Source organism: Phalangium opilio, unplaced genomic scaffold, assembly GCF_054372755.1.
Source record: "Phalangium opilio isolate 3A_F unplaced genomic scaffold, DU_Popi_V2 ptg000042l_1, whole genome shotgun sequence".
NCBI lineage: Eukaryota > Metazoa > Arthropoda > Arachnida > Opiliones > Phalangiidae > Phalangium > Phalangium opilio.
In genome coordinates, this window is record NW_028324166.1 from 435,969 (window position 1) to 460,508 (window position 24,540).

General features: G+C 36.4%; 2 protein-coding genes and 1 long non-coding RNA gene across 6 annotated transcripts in view; 2 read left to right on the forward strand and 1 right to left on the reverse strand.

Annotated features, from left to right (window-relative positions):
• The window catches only part of LOC149678013 (carbonic anhydrase-related protein 10-like), a 58,976-nt gene extending 46,603 nt beyond the window's left edge, over window positions 1–12,373 (forward strand). The window contains exons 3-11 of one of the 2 annotated variants that reach the window (XM_089836043.1): window positions 362–409; window positions 5,199–5,335; window positions 5,440–5,631; window positions 9,163–9,264; window positions 9,372–9,438; window positions 9,550–9,704; window positions 10,267–10,398; window positions 11,136–11,178; window positions 12,283–12,373. In XM_089836043.1, coding sequence (XP_089692169.1) covers window positions 362–409; window positions 5,199–5,335; window positions 5,440–5,631; window positions 9,163–9,264; window positions 9,372–9,438; window positions 9,550–9,704; window positions 10,267–10,398; window positions 11,136–11,178; window positions 12,283–12,314 — 908 coding nt within the window. In that variant the 3' untranslated portion in view covers window positions 12,315–12,373. Of the gene's footprint in view, window positions 1–361; window positions 410–5,198; window positions 5,336–5,439; window positions 5,632–9,162; window positions 9,265–9,371; window positions 9,439–9,549; window positions 9,705–10,266; window positions 10,520–11,135; window positions 11,179–12,282 lie in introns of those variants that run through there. The other variant, XM_089836042.1, reaches the window with a different exon arrangement.
• LOC149678008 (uncharacterized) overlaps window positions 1–23,956 on the reverse strand; it is a 136,642-nt gene extending 112,686 nt beyond the window's left edge. For 2 of the 3 annotated variants that reach the window (XM_089836048.1, XM_089836047.1), the window contains exon 1: window positions 23,831–23,949. The gene's annotated coding sequence lies outside the window, so the exon portion shown is untranslated. Of the gene's footprint in view, window positions 1–23,830 lie in introns of all 3 variants that reach the window. The other variant, XR_016366017.1, reaches the window with a different exon arrangement.
• LOC149678015 (uncharacterized) lies at window positions 12,565–13,804 on the forward strand. Its single transcript, XR_016366019.1, has 3 exons — window positions 12,565–12,940; window positions 13,585–13,636; window positions 13,698–13,804. It is a non-coding gene; the product is annotated as an uncharacterized LOC149678015 (long non-coding RNA).
• Window positions 23,957–24,540: the final 584 nt, after the last annotated feature.

Here is a 24,540-nt window from a genome sequence, read left to right on the forward strand (position 1 = left end):
AACGGAACGGTTAGTATTTGCTTCAGTCCGACTCATAGACCACTCAGTATAGGGCCCCTCCCTCCAACACGTAACGAAAAGTTTAAATTATCTTATTGGCTCACTTAAACTACGTCTTGATGACGTTGCTGACGGGGACGAGGTTAAAATACGTAATTCCTTTTTACCTCTGTCGCTATGACCCTCCCGCCTATTCTTGCATACCCCCCGTCCCGTGGTAGGGGGTCCGGGACTTTGACGAGCGCCCAGATATTACTCCCTGTTCTCCATTCCTACTTCTAAAATTAAATCTATCCCTGATCACACGAAATCAGAATATTTAGATAATATTAATTTTTAATGAGATGTTTTCTAATTTCAGTTTTATCAGCCAATTGGGAAGAATGGTGGACGTACGACGGCATATCGGGTAAGCAAAGCTGGTTTCTTGGTACTTTAATTGCTATTACGTTACCAAATAAATACGCTACAATTAACCATTTCGCAAGTTCAAAAAATTGGAAGTTTCGCATGAATTTGTCGTCGTATTATAAACAAAATTTAACAAACGGTTTCAGTAAATTAATTAGTCGAGTTCTCATTAACCGCAAAATGGAGGAAGATAGAGATAGAGAAAGGGGGGGGGGCAAATAGTAAACATACCTTAGTTGTATATGCACTAGAGCTATTTACGCTTAAACGCCCCTACCTCAAATAAGGCAAACCTAAATTACTCTGTCCAAAATCATAAACATTTTTCAACTACATTTAAAACTCGTGTCTATCAAGAACACTCGAGCTACATCATCTTCGGAAGTAGATTAAACCCGGAGTTTTCAACTACAACTCGCCTATTTCAATTAACTCGGGATACCGCCGCGGTCAGAAGTAGATAAAAAGACAAAGTTTCCCCTATTAGTCCGGTAAGTGGAAATTTACTTGTCCCCGAAACTTTGCTTAATTACTCATTTAGCGTAACTTGTCCACTCCATTATAACTTGACGCGGCGACTTTACTCGTGCTTTAATCATACACCGGAGTGCAGCGATAACAAGCTTGAAATGGCCCTTTAAATTGGGGACAGGTAACGTTGTCTCAAAGTGTAGCTATATATTTACTACTCTCCAAATATTAACCGTATAAAAATCCCAAAGTATTATCGTGAGTCAACATGAATAGTGGCAACTGTATTTTTCGCGTTTATGATAAAAAGAAAGATATTTATCATACACGAATCTAGTCTTAAATTTAGCTTAGTTTAAATATAAATTACTACTCCCTTACATTTTAAACACAATTTAGAATCTCCCTAACAATTTCCTTACTTTTTATACGAATATTAGAATTTTTCTAACAATTCCTTTACATTTTAAACAATGTTTAGAATTTTTCTAACAATTCCTTTCAATTTTAAACAATGTTTAGAATTTTTCTAACAATTCCTTTCAATTTTAAACAATGTTTAGAATTTTTCTAACAATTCCTTTCAATTTTAAACAACGTTTAGAATTTTTCTAACAATTCCTTTAAATTTTAAACAACGTTTAGAATTTTTCTAACAATTCCTTTAAATTTTAAACAACGTTTAGAATTTTTCTAACAATTCCTTTAAATTTTAAACAACGTTTAGAATTTTTCTAACAATTCCTTTAAATTTCAAACAACGTTTAGAATTTTTCTAACAATTCCTTTAAATTTTAAACAATGTTTAGAATTTTTCTAACAATTCCTTTACATTTTAAACAATGCTTAGAATTTTCCATAGCAATTCCTTTCAATTTTAAACAATGTTTAGAATTTTTCTAACTATTCCTTTACATTTTAAACAATGTTTAAAATTTCCCAAACAATTCCTTTACATTTTAAACAATGTTTAAAATTTCCCAAACAATTCCTTTACATTTTAAACAATGTTTAAAATTTCCCAAACAATTCCTTTACATTTTAAACAATGTTTAAAATTTCCCAAACAATTCCTTTACATTTTAAACAATGTTTAAAATTTCCCAAACAATTCCTTTACATTTTAAACAATGTTTAAAATTTCCCAAACAATTCCTTTACATTTTAAACAAAATTTAGAATTTCCAAACATTTCCTTTACAATTTAAACAATGTTTAGAATTTTCTTAACAATTCCTTTCAATTTTAAACAAAGTTTAGAATTTTCCTAACATTTCTTTTACATTTTATACAAATTTCAAAACTTCGTGGCGTCTCTTGTTTTTATATTTAAACTATATTAACGTTCGCTTTACAAATCCAGGCCTTTCCCATGCAGGTTCCATTTTACACAATTTTACCAATTGTATAAATTTCCCCAAGTTGTATAATTTTTAAATTCCATGGGCTACATTATAGTCGTTAAGTAACGAAGAGTCGGGGGACAATTGTAGAGATTCGGGGGGGGGGGCGCTACAATACTTTACCGAGTAAACTATATAGGCTGTAAAGTTTTCATTTTTGATTTAGCGTTTCAGACGTTGCTTATATAGATATACCTTGGGCTTCCTCTTTTATGCTAATTTTGGCTTCGCTGTAAATCATGGTGGGGCTTGAGCCCCGGCTTAGCGCTGGTGTGGCTGGCGTGGTGTGGCGTGGCGCCGAGAGGAGCGGGGGCGTTTGGTTACCGGCCCATAAACAAAGATAATTAATAAAACAGTTGAGGCGCTCGCTAGAGGGCGCTTCTTCTTCACTCTTAGGTAGAAGCCTTATTTATTTTCCACTTTATCATAAAGAGCTTTGTGTTTTCGTTAGACTGATTTCGGAGCATCGAATCTAATAAGCGGGCACCTCAACCCGCCCCCCCCCCTTATATCCCTGAACCGTAACCCCAACCTAACAGCCAGCGCCCCACCAAAAGATAAGCATTTTTCAAACATCTAAGCCTTTTTAACCCTTATACAAACTTAAACTAGTTTCGGTTTATTGATGTGATAACACTCGGCTGGCTGGCTGGCTGATGCGGGTTCGATCGCGCTCTAGTTGCAGTTTAAACCATATCAAGGTCACTTTCAAGAGATTAATTAATTTCAAAGTTATCACTGTTAAAAGGTAAACACGCGCGGTTTTGGAGAAATAATTATGCTCACTGCATAATTTATGCTAATTTGTTATTAAAATAAATTAATTTCGTCTTTGAACTATAAAGTCGATGACCTATCTATGACCTCGGACTATTTTCTCAGCGTCTATCTTCCACTCTTTCTAATTCATCTTCCTTGCCCCTCAGCTCAGTCCAAGAAAGACAATAAATTCACAAGCAATGCGACAAAGATTGGGACCATTTCTTTAGATGTCCCTTTTAACTAAAGTCTACAATCTAATCTACTACATATTATCTACAGAGAATCTAGATTGTCGATATTATTCTGACTTGTAGATCTTGTTGTCGGTGTCGCCTGGGGGATTTGGTGCGCGTCGAAGGGGGAGTGGCGAGTGAAGTAAGCCGCGTTAATTGCGTCAGGATTAAGTTCATTATCGCTGCTGTCCGCTATTTGAAGACTGTCATACCCCCTCCCCTGCACCCCCCTACCCTCAACTGTAAGGGAGATTCGACGGGGAAAGGCTTCTTTTAATCATAGTTCATGGATGAACAACGGAATCACTGGAGCGAAATTAATTCCCCAAATTTAATAGAGTCCTTTTTACTCCCAAGAATTTCTTTGATACCACCTTGATATCCCGCATTCCATCGCCTTGTTTTAAATTTAAACGCAGCCTGCAAGGTGGCCACAAATATCTCATTCCTAAATTGCCCAAATACATTTTCAAGGCATCTGCATGAACATACCATGAACATACGCTAGAACATTACCCTAACAATATTATAAATTTCAATTACTTTTAACATTACAATTTTAAAATTTCTTGACTTTCCCTTGGTAATATATACCCTGTTTTAAGATGATTTAAATGTCTCAACGAGTTTAAATTGATTAACAATTAAACATTAGATTAAATTCCAAATGAAATCCAACTAATTAATTATTATTAACTTCTTAATAAAAAAAATCAATTAAATTCCTCATTTCATTACTTAAATAAATAAACTTTTGTCCTTAACTGGAGTTACAACGTTCTTCCAGTAAAATCTAAGATGGCGCGTCGAGTGAGTGTTCCGCAACCGTTGAAAAGAACTAATAAAATATGGCTGCCCTTTTTCCTTAAGTATAAACGAGATGAATTTCTAGAATTTCCCTTTTCTTTATTTTCAAAAGGATTTCGTAAAAAGCGAACCACAGCCGAGATCTACTTGCTTCTCAGTAGCGCAAGTTCGCACCACGTGTAATAATATCGCGCAATGATACGTAATATAACCCGACCATAGTAAAGAAAACAGTTTGAATATTAGCTCAAAAAGAATCTCGTTTATTTTAGGATTTAATCAGAAGTATATTAACGTAGGTAAGTCCCGAAGTTATCAAAAGATATAAATTTCACATCTTAAACGCCTCCTCTATCTAAACTTGTACGAGGTCGCGATTAAAATTTAATGGCTTGGATAATCTCGGGTTAATTTACTTCGAGGATTTGATGGAATGCAAAAACCAAGAGTTTTAATAAATTGCTTCGAACAAAGCTTATCTAGCTTACGGTAGATGCCGTTACTGTTAGGCGAGGTGGTCCAAGAAGGGGGGTATATAATAAATATGAAAATTTGATTAAATTTCTTTGTATTTTTCAATTACGGTGCGGGCTTAAGGAAGCTTCCTCCGAAATTTATTCTGGAAATTCTCAGCCTAATTACGCAATTAACTTATCAGAAGCTTAAACAGAGAGAAGTTCTTGCTCTTGCAGCGAGGGGATAACCACTCTTACCTTCTTACATTCAAATCAGTATCGAACGATATTTGGGTAGTAATTGTTGAAAAAAAAATTATTTATACATTTGATAACTGGACAAGCAACAAATCTTTATTTTATTTTGAGGTTGTAAAAATTCTTAACTATGGCAGTTCCGTAACTTCAACGGCGTTTTCAAATTTTAACGGATATAACAAATCGAAGTGCGTTCAGTGCATAAAACCACGCAGATCGCGGTTAACTGTCTGGGAACCCTAGTTGAAGTAGAGTGGGAAAATAAATCTACCCATAAATGACACCGAGGATTAAGCCACCGAGTGTAGTGAATGTCCCTTCGTTTTTCAGTCACAATACCAAGGCTCAAACTGAATATGGGCTTGAAAATAATACGAGTGTTTTTATTGTAATTGCAGGGCCCGAGTACTGGGGGATCATGAATCCCACTTGGACATTGTGCAACAACGGTCGACGGCAATCGCCGGTGGACGTTGATCCGGACCTCTTACTATACGACCGCAATCTCAAATCCGTCCATATAGATAAACACCGGGTAAATACGTTGACAATCTATTAATTGGCTGGCCTTTCGCCACCGCCACCTTCACACAGAGAGAGACCAAGGTTTAACGATTGATTTTCTGCATGGTATTGCAGATAACGGGGTTCTTGTCAAACAGCGGTCACAGCGTAGTCTTCCGTGTAAATTCCTCCTCGTTATTCCTGGTCAATATCACGGGTGGTCCGCTCTCCTATACCTACAGGTTCCAGGAGTTGCACCTGCATTTCGGACTCAACGATGACCGGGGATCCGAACATACCATCGGGGGATTAGTCTTCCCGGCTGAGGTATGTGTGTCCTTAATTAAACACCCTCCCCGACGATGCAACTACCGCGATGTTGTCAATTAAAGACAGTGCCTTAAGCTAATTTTATTTACAAATAATTTTGTGCAGTTTTATTGGATAAAGATTAGGTTATATAGGATGCTATGGGACTATTTAAATTCGTCATGGGGGAAAAATACGATTTTTTCTTCTGTTTAATGGGATTTCATAGGAAGGTTTTGTATTGCTACAATTTAGCTCTGCATTATTAATTAGGTTAAACTAAAAAAATCTATTAAAAGGAAGTATGTTTTTAGTTCCATAGAAAATGACCCATAGGTTGAGGGTATATTGCAACAACAATTATATTGAAAGGTTAATACGCTTAAATTAAAAAAGTATAGGATATTTTAGAATAATTTAAGATATTTTAGAATAATTTAAGATATTTTAGAATAATTTAAGATATTTTAGAGTAATTTAGGATATTTTAGAGTAATTTAGGATATTTTAGAGTAATTTAGGATATTTTAGAGTAATTTAGGATATTTTAGAATAATTTAGGATATTTTAGAATAATTTAGGATATTTTAGAATAATTTAGGATATTTTAGAATAATTTAGGATATTTTAGAATAATTTAGGATATTTTAGAATAATTTAGGATATTTTAGAATAATTTAGGATATTTTAGAATAATTTAGAATAATCTAGAATAATTTAGAATAATCTAGAATAATTTAGGATACATTACGAAAAAATAAAGGATTTTATTGAAACATTTTATGGGAACTATGGGCCATAAAAACATTTTCTTTGCAAATTGCATGGTCTACTCTATTTGGCACCGTGATACACTTATAAGGGGGGTTGCATTTTATATTGGGAAGAAGGGGGGGCGGATCAGTTTAGTATGTGCGTGCATGTTGTGTATGTAGCTAGGGGAAGGGGGTGTGTCGTGGCATGTCCTACAAGGAATCCTGTCACTTTGACAAATGGCGGAAGCGACGCCAAAAAGCTCACGCGATGAAACTCGTGTCCCATCACGCCATACACAAAAAGAGTATCCACATGCACTGTGCCACTAAAACGAACGCGCGTCTGTTTTAACCTATTCTAACATGCACGCTTCTACCTACAAAACAAATTGCAAATTCAAAGCTCGATCACCAACCTGGCAATAACGACTTCACGACTTCATAAATAGCGTGAAACTTGACTCCCGCGTAATGTTAGATTTTGTTATTTTTTTAATTTTGTAGAAAGTATGCGTGGAAACTTGTTAAAATATATACAGTAGGGTATTTATAATATAAATACCACCATCGCAATTTTTCTTAAGTTTAATCTCACTTAATAATTCAGATCATATCAAACTTCCTTGAGTTGACTTTTAAAGCTGGGTCCCTTAATTTGATTATCCCTAATTTATGTTTTATTAGGCCTAGGTAGATGAATATTATTGCGTCACCAACAACTTAACTGTTAATTATCATTCAATCACATAATTATTGCAGCAAAAGCAACGCTACTCAAACACTCTTCAATCTTGATTGCAATTTCTAATTTTCCAACACTAAAATTAAATTCCATGACTTTGTTTTTAAAATTATTTCCCCGAACTTTGTTAAATCATTTAACACTTTCAAATCTTCCATGACCAATGTGACCCCTAACCTTTAACCCAACCCACCCTGACGTCAACTAACTTACCCTGATCCTCAATTACTGCGTAAACTTTACAATGAAACCATGAGAAGATTCGCAATCTCTTCTTAATTAGTTACTCTACCTTTGTTAAGAAGACACTGCACTAGCTGACAAGAAAATGCCCAAAATAAAGTGGGGAAATTTATAAAAATTATCACCACGTAAGAACATAAGAAGTTAAGCGGGTATAGGACCATACTCCCCAGCACTGCAGTCCAGAGAGTGTACGCAAATTTGCATATTGAGGGTCATTTTAAAAAGAATGCTTATTTCCCGTATAGCTCCTTGAAGATTCTTAAGAGGGCAGGCGGGCGGGCGGGGAGGGGGAGGGGCTTAATTAGTATAATTTCGTCCTTTCTAGTCAGGTTACAAAATATATAGTATAAGAGAGCTGGTACAATTCGCATCTAGGAGAGAGTAAGACTGGACATCAGACACTCCAAATTGCTCGATTCCACGCGAAAGAATCGTTTTAAAAACCTTTTTGGTCCCTCAAGAAGGCGTACTAACGCGTACAGGGTGGAACGGATCAGAATAAGAAGACGCTGATTTTGAGTGTCGATGAATTATTCGTGAAATCAAATCTTTCTAGCTTTAAACGCAAAGTGTCAAAGGTCATACCGATTCTGTAGTCAGTACAGTAACCTCGGGGATAAGACGGCAACTTGACACCCAATATGTGTTTAGATGAGGATATGTTTAGGTTAGGCTTAGATTATGTTCAAGTTAGGCTCAGGTTTTAATAGGCTTAGATTATGTCCAAGTTAGGTTCAGGTTTTGTTAGGCTTAGATTATGTCCAAGTTAGGTTCAGGTTTTGTTAGGCTTAGATTATGTCCAAGTTAGATTCAGGTTTTGTTAGGCTTAGATTATGTCCAAGTTAAGCTCAGGTTTTGTTAGGCTTAGATTATGTCCAAGTTAAGCTCATGTTTTGTTAGGCTTAGGTTATGTTCAAGTTAGGTTCAGGTTTTGTTAGACTTAGATTATGTCCAAGTTAGGCTCAGGTTTTGTTAGGCTTAGATTATGTCCAAGTTAAGCTCAGGTTTTGTTAGGCTTAGATTATGTTCAAGTTAGGCTCAATAGGGAGGTCAGGTTGCAGCCACAAATTCCTACCCTGACAAATAAGGATCGGTTTAGTCCGTCCCACCCTGTAGATCGAGTAGCGAGTCTCTGCATGCCAAATATAAATGGGACTTTTAAAGTCGCTGGAAATAATAATCTCTCGATGAAGGGGGTTCTTAGTTTTTAGGTATGGCCATTATTTATCTCTTTTTGGGTGCGGAAACAGGGCGGCACCCTCCTTATTCCACCCAAAACGATACCAAACTTTATTACATACCATAATCTTTAACCAAACCCCACATCACCGCTTAAACCCCTCAGCACTGAACTGACATTATTGATTTTTATTTTTATATAATATATAAAACTTCATCGTTAAACGCTACAGAATGACTTTGCTAGTCGAAAACGGGGGGAGTAACCATCACAAATCACGTGGTATTACACTAAATCGTTGAAGCACGTGAAATTTTTTTTTTAAAAATAAAGAACCAAGGCTTAAGGAAATAAATAATGTATTCATAAAGGAAGGTCTTATTTATTTTTTATTAAAAAAGTCGAAATTTCGAACGCCGAACCTCCAGGGGTAAAACCAGTAATGTATTTCCTACCTGCCCCTGTAAAACTCCAGCCCGCAATACACCGGTGTATCATGAAATCCTTTACCAATTTAGGATCTGTAAAATTTAACTGAACTGATTTTGAATAATTGCCATAATTGCGTTTATTTATAACATACAATGTTTAGGTCTAATATTGCATTTGATATTGCAATATTGCAGTTGCAGCTTTTTGGCTACAACGTTGACATCCACAATAATTTATCAGAAGCCATTAACTTAAGAAATACAGACGGAATCGTCGCCATATCAATATTACTTCAAGTAATTACAATTAATTATTTCTAATTAGATTAAAAATTTACGTGGAATTCTAATTAAAACTAACGCCCCTAATCAACTTCTTCCGATTTGTTAAATCATATTTTCAGATCGGTGATTTATCCAATACTGAATTAAGAATATTAACGAGCCAATTACATCATATCACGCACAGAGGTAATTAAATAATTAATTAATACATAAATTAAAGTTAATTATCTTAATAATTAAGGGAGTTCCCTTTTTATTATTTTTTTTAAAAAAAATTGGGGATTGGGGGGGTTATAGGTCAAACGACGTTATTAGAACATATCTCGATAAAAGAACTACTTCCGGACACGGAGAGCTTCCTGACGTACGAGGGGTCACTCACGACTCCCGGCTGTTATGAAACGGTCACGTGGATTGTCATGAACAAACCCATTTACATCACGAAACAACAGGCGAGTAAAATCGAATCAAAAATAACTTTCCCCAATTAACACTAACCAAAGACCTATAAGAGACTGAGTAATGTAGAAAACGCAGCGTCGCGGTGTGGCCATTTTAAGTACTAAATTTCGAGCCAATTTCGCTTAACAACTACAGATGTTTTAAGGGGCATCTTGTTTCTTTCACGGTCAACTTGTTAACAACATATTTTCGAAGTTCAATTTCAATTTCAATTTCAATTTGTTTATTTAAAGTAGATGTTTACAATTGGGGAGCGGGGCTAAGTCCCATAGGTGATCTCTTGCGATAGAGACAACAGAGGGAGCGTGGCTTAAAATGGCCGCTCCACCCTTTTCCACCAAAATGGCGGCGAAATTTACAGAGTGTAAGGCTAGTGAGGGAAGGCGTCTGATTGGCTAAGCAGAGTTGTGACGTTTAGCTAGGGAAATTCTCCCCACTCCCTATATAACATAATTCTTAAAACAATTTTCTTCCCAATTCTTTTCTCTCTTTGCTTTTCTCTCTACATCGCGTGCGTTGTCTATGGTATGTGTGTGTTGGTCTTATGGACAGTTGTTCCAGCTGCGGAGTCTTAAGCAAGGCTACGAGAAGAACCCGAAGGCTCCCCTGGGTAACAATTTCCGAACTACTTTTCCATTAAACAACCGAGTCATTCGGACGAACATCGATTTCCATAGGAAAGCCGTGAGTTTAAAAAAACTTCCCTATCTTCACCGTATCCCGTGTAATAAAGCCAAACCACAATCACCCTTGGATATAGCCACCATACCTTAGCCTTTACACCCGTTACACCAGTCAAACTGAACAAAATAAAAAACTCACACACCCGACCTAGATTTTAATGTAAAAATTTAGTCGATGGGTTTTTGCGGCGTCGGCGGGAGGGGAGGGCGTGGACTGGGGGGGGGGTTCAGATAGAGAGGCGATATAGAAGCTCCACCCCTACCCTGTCCCCCCCCCCCAACAGCAGATCGAACTACTTTTAAGACTAAAGACACCCCACACCCTCCCTAATATGAAGAAGAAGAAGTATTAATAGATGTGGTGGTTGAGAATCAACCAAAAACTTCAAATTACATACAGGGGGTGTTTCAAAAAGGGATGGTAATCATTTGGGACATGGTTCTATGGAAAACCATTTTTGAGTCGAAACTTCTATGACATTTGGTCCTCTTATGGGACACCCTTGAATAGCTATTTCACGGTACCTAAACCACCTGATCTACCTCATTCTTCTTGGCGTGATGTAACTAGGGGAGGGGAGGGGGAAGGGGAATAGGAAAGTAAAGCTAAATGGGAGGAATATTTTTTTAAAAGGAATAAAAAAAAATTGAATCAAAATTTTAGTTGGGGAGTATTTTTTTTCTTTCCTCCATGGGAGCTAGGCGATCAGTTAACGTTGTGTAAAATAATATTTTCAGGGTCTAACGTGTCCTAAAATGGAAGGAAAAGTCTTCTATAAAGGTGAGCTCGATTCAATGCTACTCATAGAAACGATATACCACGCTTATATTGAAACTCTGCACCCGACAAAAAGCCCCAGTTTATTTTTGAAATAAATTCAGTAGAGTTTTTTGTAAACATCGTATTTGCATACGTTAACGTATGCTGTATTGCCGTTTTCCATTGGTATTTATAAGGGGTAGTGTCAATGAATGTTTTTACTTTGAAGTGCATTACTCTATAAATACTATATTTATAGTAACCAATTTAAAACTGCATTAATATTTAATACACAGGGCAGAAATACGGGTAGCTATAGTGGAACGCATTTTCAAAAGTTTTACTTTAACTTATATCCCCATGTGTAGGTCTAAAATGGGGGGGGGGCTAAGAGTAAGACCCGCCCATTTTAGTCGAACACGCGTTACAAATAAAGCGATATAAACTCGCAAGTAATATCTACTTTAACAGAAGTTAATTTCCCATGTCCGGGACTAAAATGGGAGGGGCTTAACGTAGGGCCCGCCCATTTTAGTCAAACGCACTTGGCCATGCATGAGTTACAAATAAAACGATATAAATAACTCGCAAGTGATATTTACCTTAACAGAAGTTAATTTCCTATGTTCGGGACTAAAATGGGAGGGGCTAAGAGTAAGACCCGCCCATTGTAGTCAAACACACTTTAGTCATGCACACGTTACAAATGAAACGATAAAATGAACTCGCAAGTGATATTTACTTTAACAGGAGTTAATTTCCCATGTCCGAGACTGAAAGGGGAGGGGATTAACGTAGGCCCCGCCCATTTTAGTCAAACGCACTTGGTCATGCATGAGTTACAAATAAAACGAAATAAAACAACTGGCAAGTGATATTTACTTTAACAGAAGTTAATTTCCCATGTGCGGGACTAAAATGGGAGGGGCTTAACTTAAGATCCACCCATTTCAGTCAGACACATCTCCCTAAACACGCATAGAAAAAAACAACTGTATCAACTAATCGTGATGATGAGTTATCTTTCGTTATTAAGCTTCCGATAACAAAAAAAATGTGTCGTTTTGATAAGAGACTTAAACACTAACAATAAACATAAAACTAATAATTAAATTATATTTTCAGTTAACCAACCGAAACGGGGGAAACGCCCCTAGGAGTTGTTGGCAAAATCAGTGACGGAATTAATCCTGCAATAAGATTCAAATTGACGCGGTGGTGGGGGAGGGGCGCTAAATCGGTTTATTCTCCCCCACAATGAATATATTATTCGTGAATTATTTTCAAAGTCTCGTGTGCCGAGATTCGCCTTTCAATAATAATAATAATATTTAATAGAAAATTTATTTTTCCTACCCTGATCATTCGAATTAACTATTAAACTAACTAAACTAACTAACTAAACAGTGCTAAATTAAAATTGAAACTCCGAAAATAAGAACAATTAAAATATTTCAGCGTAGTTTAAAAAAACAGAATTCCATCGAAGAACATTGAAGTCAATGCGAACGCGTCACTAAATTAAAATACCGATTAAATAGATTTAAAAAAGACTCGGAACGTTAATTAAATAAATATAAATATATAAATAAATATAAAAACAAGTAGTGATATAATAATAATTATTGAAACATTTCAAACATGAAAAAGAGAAAAAAAAATTACTACAAAACTGAATTGAACTGAACTAAACTGACCTGACACGTTGTGATTTCCGTCGCGGCTAGTGTTGATTATCAACAGCTACGACACGACGACAAAAAAGTCAATGGAGCTCATATTTGTAAGTACCCTCAAGACATAAGTAACATCGTTTCTAATAAGTATGATAAGAGAAATTTTTATGTAGCTTCTTAAAGGGATAGTATAGTGTAAAATTCAATTCTCGCATGTTCGGAGTGTTTCATATGTACATTTGACCCGTTTTGTGACGTCATTAATTTCAAACAACTTAATAGACATCTTCTAGTTTTTAAAACTAAGAAAAAACGTAGCGATTTTTGGAAATTAAATGCTATTAACCCTTTAAAAAAATATAAGTAATTTTAATTTTGTATCTGAAACATTCTTACTACTATTTTTATTGAATATTTTAAATTAATTTTAAATGACAACTTAGCTTTAGTTTTCACATTTTATAGTTTTTAAAACTATGAAAACTTTACAATAGTCGGAATAAAACACTACACTATCCCTTTAATTAATACCTTCTGCTTCAGTAATTTCGCACCCCTATTTAATAAAAGTTAATTATTTGCCAAAATTAGTAAAACACTTTTAGGATAGCTTTTGTCTTGCGCATTGGTGTATTGAGAGGAAAACATTTTTACAGGCGTTCTATGGAAAAACCATTATAAAGAGATCCCCTAAAAACAGGCTTCCCCAAAATGCAATAAAAACATTTTTTCAATTTTAACTTTTTTCCAGGTTTTAAAATATACCAGAGTTTCCACGATTCTACTGATTTGCGAGAATTCCAGTACGTTGTTATTATTTTAATTAAAATAATTATTTTTAATAACGTTTTTCTTCTCAATTAGATATATTGGTTTTCAATTTTTACCCAATGAACGTCTATCATAGTTACAAATTAAAAAAAAACCGAAAAATAATAATATTTAAAATAAAACCATCTCATAATTGACAAATAATTCCTTTTTTAACTGATCCAATTATTTCAAACCTTAATTGATACAAATAAAAACAGATGAAGAACTAAATTTAACGACTCGAAATTATTCCACACAAAAAACAGTATTTTTTCTTATGTTGAGTATTTTCTATTTTGCAACTTCATAGTAGGAATAGAGGGAGTTGCAAATCCTATCTATTTCACGCCCATTATTTATCCATGGTGAAACAATGAATGCGGAATTTTTCTAAGAATTCCACTTGAGTCAATAGACTTCAAAGCGTGACGTCCCAGTTGTGGAATTCAACACGCTCAAAGGTAAGTCTAGTTCAATCCCAACTAGAAACTACCAATATTTCCCTTGATGTATTCTGAGAATGAAACCGCACGAGCGTGACGTCCCAGTTGGGGAATTCCACACGCTGAAAGGTAAGTCTAGTTAAATCCCAACTTAAAGCTATCAATATTTCCCTTAATGTATTCTGAGAATGAAACCGCACGTGCTTTGGTCTTGAATGGAAATTTATCTCGCGTCTCTATTAATCTCTCGCGCTCAAGGGTTGGGAGGGTGGGGGGAGGAGGGTTGATTTACACTCCTATCACGTTTGAATGCGCACGCGCCCCCTTAAAGAAGTTGTTAAAATACTTTCCCGCCAAAAAAAATACCCACAAATCCGTAAAAAAAAGGAAACCAACGGCACCACCACGACCTTGGATCTATTTAAAAACAGAAATATTAACAGAAATAATTTCCCTTTGTTTATCGCCCACCTTCTTTCCTTCAATAGAGACATAAAGCCTTTTCCAAAAGGGAAGGTATAAGCCTACACGGTTTTAAATAAAATAAAAGGATTGATTTAGAATTCAACTTGTAACGTCGTTATTCTAGGGGGTTGCTCGTATTAGTCAAGCAGTTCATTTGAAAATTTATTGATAGCGTCTCCTTGTGTATTTTCTCCAAGGTTTGATTTGCTATTTTTGCGCTTGGAGTTTTAGCACGAGCACGTTTTTGTTTAATAAGTTGTCTAATGATTAATTATGACTAGAGTGAAGTGTGCTCGCTCCAGAACTTTAGACCTCCGCTAATTATACAAAAGATTATTCAGACCAAGTATACAATACGTCTACGGCCACGCCCCCCTGCCCCCTCGTGGCAACCTTAAATTTATCACGTAATCCCCCCCCCCATCCCCAACATCACTGGCATTTGGGAAACACGTTTGGTATTGTTCTCAATAAAAATTTCCGATTAATAAAGATTTTTTAAAGCAAAATGAATGAACTCAAAGTCTGTGAATTGAGTGGTCATTGGACTTACAAAGTATTGAGACGTATGTTATGTATTATTTATTTATTATTATTATCATTATTTATTATCTACTTCAGCTTGTACTCTTTCACATTTCCATATAAAAAATTAGGCAAACCTAAGTTAATTGATTGTCAATGTTAATATGGGATATTGTTGTTCATTATAAACATGTAAATTCTTAATTATTTTACAATTTTCTTTCGAAGCACATATTGTAAAGTTTGAAGGTCGCTCCAATAATCTTCATTCAACCCAAGAAATTTCCCCATCGACTTATTAACTAAGGTATTAAAATTCTTAAAATCCCCGTGACCTTTCACGACCCCATATTCCCAAAACTAAAATCCTTAACTTTAATCAGTGACTTTATAAAAGTTTAATTTAAAAATGCGCAGGCCTAGGCCTTATACTTTTCAAATTTTAATCTTATATATAAGACAATTACGATAATGTAGTCAGTCTAGAGTTAATAAATAAATAAATAAAAAGTTTTAAACTAAAACCAAATTAATACGAGATCCAAAGCTAAAGATACGCGCATTGGATAAAATGAAAGAGAATAACTTTAATTTGGAGATTCGACTGCGTATCAGAGCCGAACCTATTACCCACATTGTTTTTATTTAACTCAGAGAGAGGGGGTATAAAAAAACAGGCGGAAGAGAGAAGTCCATTTACCTGGAAACGTAATTACCTTTGAACGTTTAATAAAGGAAACGGATCTTCGGGGAAATCAGTACATGGGCCCCAAAGGACCCCCGCGCACCCCCCCCCAAGATTTACCGCACCATATATTACAACAACATACGCCAATGAATAAGCACCATCTTCACGCGAATAATCAACTCCGTATGTGTCCTAATTATGCTCTAACCAGGGAAAGATTTAATTTTAGAAGTAGGAATGGAGAACAGAGTAAGTAATGTTGGCGCGCGTCAAAGTCCCGGACCCCCCTTCCGTGGGACGGGGGGGGGGTATGAAAGAGGAGGCGGGAGGTCATAGCGACAGAGGTAAAAAGGAATTACGTATTTTTCGCCGTCCCCGTTAGCAACGTCATGAAAGCGTAGTTCAAGTGAGTGAGCCAATAAGATAATTTAAACTTTTCGTTACGTGTTGGAGGGAGGGGGCTTTATACTGAGTGGTCTATGAGTCGGAATAACTGAAGTAAATACTAACCGTTCCGTTCTCCATTCCTACTTCTAAAATTAAATCTATCCCTGATTTAACAAAAACTGAACATGTAGCAAAACACTTCTAACGATCCTAAATTCCCCTAATAGCGCTACTAATCATATAAACCAATCAGTATGGTTAATCAATAAAATTTTTAAATTAACAAATTATGACTATCTATCATCATAGAGAACAAACATCCTCCAATCAAACAAACACCTTTCTGAAGAAAAAACCAATATTGACAATATCCCCTATTTGATTACAAATAAATGAAAGGCTTGCAATATTAATATTCGTGCGAGAATGTCGTTCTGTTCAAGCGTGAATGGAATTGTTACATTAGCTTTATTTTTGTTGTAACGTCTATAAGAAGCTGGGAGGGGAGGAGAGGAAGGGGGGTAAGAAGTATAGGATCAATAATTTAATCACTCAATAGCCACCTGGTGCAAAAACAGATATGGAACAAGAACTACTCCCCCTCCCCCCTTCCTCCCTCTAGGCTATATCTTGGAATCTCTTTATGTTAATTACCTTTATACGGTCTTATCCACCATTCCAACAAAGTGTCCTAGATAATATCTTCTCAGTAATATCAGGAACTACTTATAGGCCTATGAACTACTTTCTTTCTTTATTATTAGACTGAACAAATTGAGTATCAATACGACCCTCTAAATTAAGCGCAATGCCGAAAAAATATTCTTAGAATTATATTTGCCAGTTTTTTCTTAAAAATACAAGTCTAGACGTAGAATATCTTTTAATGTTTCAATAATTTTTATTCAAAGTTCACCTGATGTCTAATGCCGTCAATAGCAGTCCCAAGAAGCGATATCTAGTTTATTAGGGAGGAGGTATAAATTCGCCTGCACATTTCCAGCTCTTTATCTCCAGTCCAAACGGACTGTAGGTACCCCGGAGTTAATCCCGCCGCCTCTAAATTACAACAACCAGCATCTCATTGGTTCTTCAAAACTCGTGCACGTCAGCGCAACGCGAATGACGAAAATTACTTGTATTTGTCCGACTGAGGAGAGGCACGAAATAGCCCGGAGGCCTCCTTTTACGTCCCTTCTTGTATTTTGAAAGGGGGACTGGGACTATGGCTCTCGCGAATATTTAGACATCTTATACCTTCTCCCTAATAAACTAGATATCACTTCTTGGCAGTCCTAAGTTAAAACGGCATAACACTGTCAAAACATTTTGGTTTTTCCTACAGCCACTCTATACCTAGTAAGGAATTCTTGAAAGCGGGCCACTTTTGCCATTGTAAAATAATCGGGCCCTTTCCACTCTTTAATTGAATGACATTTTCAAAAATAAATATGTCGCCCCTTCATTCCCCTTAGCCCCCTAATATGGCATATTTATAAACAGTAAACAATCTTAAGAATCGGAATTAAAGAAAGATGAAGGCATTTCCATTTCATATTAAAACCAATTCCCCTTAACCTTTAACGAATATGAAATACAACAACAAAGGGGTTTATATACTCCAGCCTTTAATTAAAGTAAAAATAAATAAATAAAAAAGAATCAGTTTTTGGGACAAGTTTTGCACGCGTTGTCATCAGCAACAGCAGCAGAGGGACAAGTAAGCGCTGTATGGGACACACATTCCGTTGGGGAGAGGGGACAGGGGCCTGGGACTTGGGGGAAGGGCTCGCGTAGTATACACGTTGTAAATCTCCTCCGAGATTAACGCAAAAGGTTTAAAAAGTTCAGCGGGGGCCTCCCCCTCCCCAGTGCCTCATTCCATTAACATTTCAGACAGAAAGGCCGCAGAGGGGGGGACAAACGGGGGGAAGAAAAGAATAATTAGTTACTTTCAAATTGGGCAAAGGCCTAAGCGTTTTATAGCCCGCTCATACAATGTAACCCCTTAAAGTAACCTAAAAAGAATAAGTATGATAGACACGATTTCCCCAAAAAGCAAAGTTGTTAAAAGGGGCTAGAAAAAATGTCTCCCCCTCTCTAAGCAGCTAAAACTTCAGTGCAGTGTTGTCAAGCCTTCTGAGAGTCAAGTACTGATTCAAACTGAACTGCTAGCCGATCTCTCGACTCAGTAACGGCCTGGCAACACTAGGGTAACGGCAATAACACCTCCTTTCGTGGAAACTATACACATAATCTAGTTACCATTATAGAGTAATGGCATCCCTCTGCCTTCGACTGTATTAAGTTATACGGGGCAATAACATGGGGTGTCATTAGTCTATTAAAAAACCAGCTTCAATGGTAGAGGAAATGAACCCCGTTCACTGTAAACACTGTCCAATTGGGGGCTAACCGCTTTAAGAGCTAGACCTAGTTGCCCTGCAAATGGCAACAACTTCGACATCATCATAACGCGATTAGGAACAAGTTCAACACTCTAATTGCTTCAAGAAAATTAGCCTTACTTCAATGGAAAGCAGGTATATCATACTTATTGATTAGTAGGTTACTTATGAGTGTCCGGTCTCCTACCCTGGATGTTGTAGAGAGAGGACTTCGCTTGTATTTTGTAGGGGTAGCGAAAACAATGGAAACAGACGCCTGTCTCGTCTCCAGCTCAGTTTTATAATTTTTTGAAAAATGAATCTCGCAACTTGGACCCCCGCGGGGGGATGGGGGGAGGGGGTATCGTCCCAGGCCACACCTTTGACACTTTTCCGCTAATAATGGGAGCTTGTCACTTTTCAAACGCACAACACCTTAGCTAACATAAATAGGATGGTTGAGACACGAAGCAATACAATTCAAAATCGCATTTGGACAAAGAAATAGTCGTAACGCATTTACATAATGTTAGTGGTTTCACTTAGAGGTAAAAATAGAGGGGCTACTCTCTTCCCCAAAACAATTACTAAGATCTCATTTCTGAATTCCAGATTTGATTTGCTTTGTTTTCTTTATTTTTAATTACCTAACCATTTCCAAAAACGTCCTAACCATTTCCAAAAACGTCCTAACCATTTCCAAAAACGTCCTAACCATTTCCAAAAACGTCCTAACCATTTCCAAAAACGTCCTAACCATTTCAAAAAACGTCCTAACCATTTCAAAAAACGTTCTAACCATTTCCAAAAATGCCCTAACCATTTCCTTTTTATTTTGAATATTTGTGAAATATGTCTAAAAACGTACGTATTTATTCCAATGTTTCTTCTGTAATTCTAATAAATCTTTATTTATTTTGGAAGTATTTAAGAGCCCATTGATTAGGACAGTTTTTCACAACCACCCGACCTCTATAGTCGTCTTGGCAGTAGGCAGTTCAGTTAGTTACCCGGACCCTTTTGTGTCTTGCATGGTAGGAGTGTGGGAGATGGGGGGTAGATGGGGTGGGTTTTTGGCCCCTTAATACAACAATATGTAATATTGCATTAAAAAACGTTTAATCTTGTTCACAGAAATGACACGTCATCAATCAAGCAAAATACTTTTCCTCTAGTTATTAGCGCCCCCTGGATATTACCCCCTCAACTGAACCCCCAACCCCTGCCCCTTCGAAGGCCCATTGTTTAAAAAACTGAGTCCCATACGTCTCGTCCCCCGCTCTTCATGGCGTGCACAGAGAAAAGAACATTGCTAATAACACCTATGCAGGACAAGTACAAGTCCAAGGTTTCATTATATTCAGACTCCAACGGATTATACACCACGTGTTTACAAAGAGGTAGTCACTTGATTTTGCACGCTATTTTCTACTCGAAAGGTTTCCGTTTAATTAAGCTAAATCAATTCAGTTCTAATCAGCGCTATAATGAAATACAGGGTGTTTCAAATTCAATTCAAATAGGGTAATAGTACAGGACTCCATAAGTTTATAAGATATGTTGGCCATAAGTTTGGGAACTGGTAACTTAGAAACTGGAGCTTGTTATGAAGTAACTGACGTAGGTGAAACGTCATAGATTCGAGGTAAAGCGATGCCTGGTGAGGAGGAGCTGTCAAAGGCTTAGTATACAGACTAAATAGGAACACTCCAACGATCATAACTTATTCAGGGTTCATACAACTTTTGGAAAACAAATTTCCCTGAGATTTCCATGACGTTTTTTCCCCATATACTTCCCTGAATTTTCCAGGTTTTTCCCCGTATATGCAGTATCCTATGGAGCAAATGTTAACGAAGGAGGGGGGGGGGCAAATAGGACTATTACATAATCAAAGGACATCCCCGTATCTCTAATAGAACCAGAGTTATGAGCCTCCAAAGTATAGTGTAATGTTAATCCTATGGAGGGGGGTATGTTTACGAACATTTTGCTTAATTACTCGGCCCCTGTTTGACGCAAATTTCCCTGAATTTTACTAAAAATTCGAAATTTCCCTGAATTTTCCCTGAGGTTTTTGTCAACTATTTATTTCCCTGATTTTTCCAGGTTTGTATGAACCCTGTTAAGGTGCGCCTCACACACTTCCACTTATTTTAATTTGCCCTTGGTAATAGGGGGATGGGGCATAGTGCGGTCCTCTTAGTCTACTACTACAACGGAAAAAAGCCAATTGAAGTTTTTGGAAATCACCTTCTTCATTTTAGTGGTGTTTTTCAAAGCCAAAATAAGGTCGCGGATCATTGGTTCTGGATCGCAATTGAATTTGAAACATTTCAATTTCGCTAATGAAATGCGGTTTTGCTTTCCGGGGGGAGTGTGGGGGGCAGCTAAACGGGGGCTCCTTTGTCGTAGGTGCTGGAATCGAAATTGCTCCGAATGGGGGGGGGAAGAAACATCGATAAAACTTACTTAAACTTGGGACATTGTAACGGGGGGGGGGGTGGGCGACGGTGGCGCCTTTACAATCATAATGTCTTATTTTTCCGATCACGCCTATCCGCTTAATACTCCACCCCCCCCCCACTCCCCTAAAACTATTACGTCACCCTACGCCGCCTCAACGCCACCCGTGAGAAACAATTCAATACAAATCAGATGAAAAACATTGTAACTCTTATATAATTCAAATAAATATATTGGTTTCGATTTTCTGCTGCGTTAATTAAGTCAACTATTGTTAGAACCCAGTTCTAGGAAAGGGGAACATTTTTAATACTGACGAACATTCATAGGAAAAAATATTGCTTTTCATAAATTTATTATCACCACTAGAGAACTAGCCCCTGAGTAGAACGTTAGAAGTGGAGAGATAATACGCTCACGAGGTACTTGAACATAAAATCGTATAAAATAAATGGAATGTAAGCCAACGAGGCAGAATTTCAATCGCGTTGTGAAAAGAAGGTAAGAGGCTCTAGCAATGTTAATTTTGGTTTATCATTTGTAACTTGAAAATTAAAGTTTGTTGTTTGGATAACTATCAATTGTACATCAATTTGTACACGTACACGAACAACTATTATGGGATTTTTTTTTTACTGTTTTAGAGTTTTCATATTGGTTATAAATACAAGTTTTCCAGGGTTGCTACGGGTCCGGGAAAACTTGGAAACGTCAAGGAATTGGACCCAGTTAAATCCATGGGAAAGTCAGGGAATTTTAAGAAGTTCAACAAAGTCGGTTAACTGATTTTAGCGCGGGATTAGATTAGGTTAGGTTTCTCTGAAAAGGGTTGAAGCGATATCTGGTTAAGTTGTGGAATGGTCCCAGAACTTCGGGTAATTTTTAAATTTTACTAAAATCAGCTCATTTTATTTTAGTTTGCAATATTTCTTAGGTTTTTACTCAAATTGTAATAAAGGTTTAAGAGTGTTTGAGCAGCGTCATGCTTCTTACGCTAATCAGTAATTCAAAAGATAATTGTCCCAATTAAGAGTGGACTTGCTTATAATAAAGAATATTATTCTTAATTGAAATATCCCCTCTTAACATCAACTGTCAATCAACTTATGTTAACCCTATGATCTAAAAATAATCAGTTCGGAATTTCAATCTGAAAATTAATTATATATTTATTTCAAATTGCGGCGAACCCTCTCTAGTTGAAGTTGCCATATTCGGGCATTGAACATTGATTTGTGTGTAGCGGGGGTGGGGGGGGGATGCAGGTTATCCGAATGTCATTTAGGGTGGGTGGTTGGGGTGAAGAGGGGGGGGGTGTTGCCGGGAATGAGGTTTGCAAGCAAGACATACGTATAGCGCCGCCGTTTAATGGTCGCATTGAGAAGCTATTTCCTGAACCAAGTGTGATATACTTCCTTCTCTCTACCCCAACCCCAATCCCCCCTTCCTCTCCCCGTATAGGAACACACTCTTCCTCTTTCAATTACTGTCATTTGGCCCAGGGGATTTTAACAACTCTACCACTATCCATGCATGGATCGCCTAAACCCCAAAGGGGATGCGAAAACGCCTTAATTTGTTTGTCCAGGAATACAAAAATATATATTAACACAATGGTATGCAAATATCGGTCAGGAAATTAACCATTACCGTTAACTAGCATATCAACAGTCATTCCAAATTTAATTTAACTCCAGGATTTGTATCGGTTTCTGGTGTATATCAAGGTAATTTTGAAGAAATTAATTATTTATTTTCAAAGTGATTAAGTTTGCACCGTTTAAAGGTTTCCGGTCCTCTTTAGAAATACACAGTCCATAACCCAAACTACCAATACCCCCCCACACTCCCATAACAATTTTAACAGAAGTCAATAAACGGGAACGATCGAGTTATCAAATGAAAAATAATATAATATAAAAGTCTAAATTCTAGTTTTAAATTATTTCCAGGGAAATCCCTTGGGAAGGTCATAGGTCAAATAGATATCTTTCAAATGACACTACAAATACTTTGTAGCTTCATAATTCTAGTTTTAAGTTATTTCCAGGAAAATTCCTTGGGAAGGTCATAGGTCAAATTGATCTCTTTCCAATGACACTACAAATACTTCGTAGAGTCATAAGTCTAGTTTAAAGTTATTTCCAGGAAAATCCCTTGAGAAGGTCATAGGTCAAATAGATCTCTTTAGAACGACACTAAATGTCACAAAATACTTGGTACCAAATCAATTAGGGACTTCAAAAAAACCACCAAAGACTTCTAATTCAATTGAACTTTACCTAAGATAGCTCTATTCCACTGCATGGGATTTGTATCTCATTTTTCCCTTTGATAACTTCGGGACATTACCTTATAACCTACTTCCGATTCTTAAGGGGGGGGGGAGTAAAGTGTTTTCTGGAAACAAGTGTGAGTCTACACTAAAGAAAGAATAACGAATTTTATGGTGGAAATGCTTCTATTGCCACCCCAAGTTTCCTACCAAATTTTAGTTGTTGTAGTTGTAAGGGAAAAACTACCGATATCTATTTTGTACAAAGCCTTTCTTCAAGGACAAGTTGGGGGAGTTGAAGTGAGAATGGAATAGAACAGACAGACGGGCAAAGGAAATTAAATTGATTATTGATCTAATAGTTCTACACCTGTAGGCTAGAGTTACTATTGACGCGACGTGCGGATCTCTATTTTTAAACATGCATGCAACACCGCAAGATAATTTTGGTTTAAACGTGTTTTTGTTGTTAAATATGTATATATTTCTAAATATTGCCATATTTAGATTTATTTTATGCTAATAAACTAAGATCATTCAAATCTTACTTGAATAACAGCTTTCAGTGTAAAATAATTGCAATTTTACGATCCTTCCTGATGTGGTAGTGATTGACTTCGTTGCAAGATTTTCATTTTCATAGTTGACTCGAAAACTTCAAATAAAATCTGTAAATGAATTTGGGGAAGATTAAAATTAATAGATATTATATTTAGATTCAATCTAAAACACTAAAATCAACATTAAAATAATTTTAGAATATGCATTTTACGTAAATACATTTTTATATTTACACAAAAAGAAATCTCAAATCTTAAGCCTTGGTCAAAATTATAATAAAGAAAATTTTAAAAGTAGATACCTTTGGAGGAATTAAAACTATTAATGAATTCGAATATTTTAAGGTTAATGACCCTATTTACAACGGTATTTTACTAATTAACTCGTTTTAAACATTAATTAAATCAAAAAAAACTGTTGCACACTTGAAAAATTCACCGTTTCTGAATTTCAAACTGCATAAAACGCATTTTCTACATTCCTAGAGATGGCGCCCTACACCGATACGGGAACACCACAGTGCTAGGCAGGTAAATAAGCAAGGTAAACAGCGCCAAATTCAAATCAACATTATCAAAACCCAGAAAAAACACTTGGAATCTGCGGATTATGATGATGGATTCTCTTAGCATCTGTTTATTTATGGCATAGAGTCTAATTTTGGTGTAATATTTAGGGTTAAAATGGACCGCGGTAC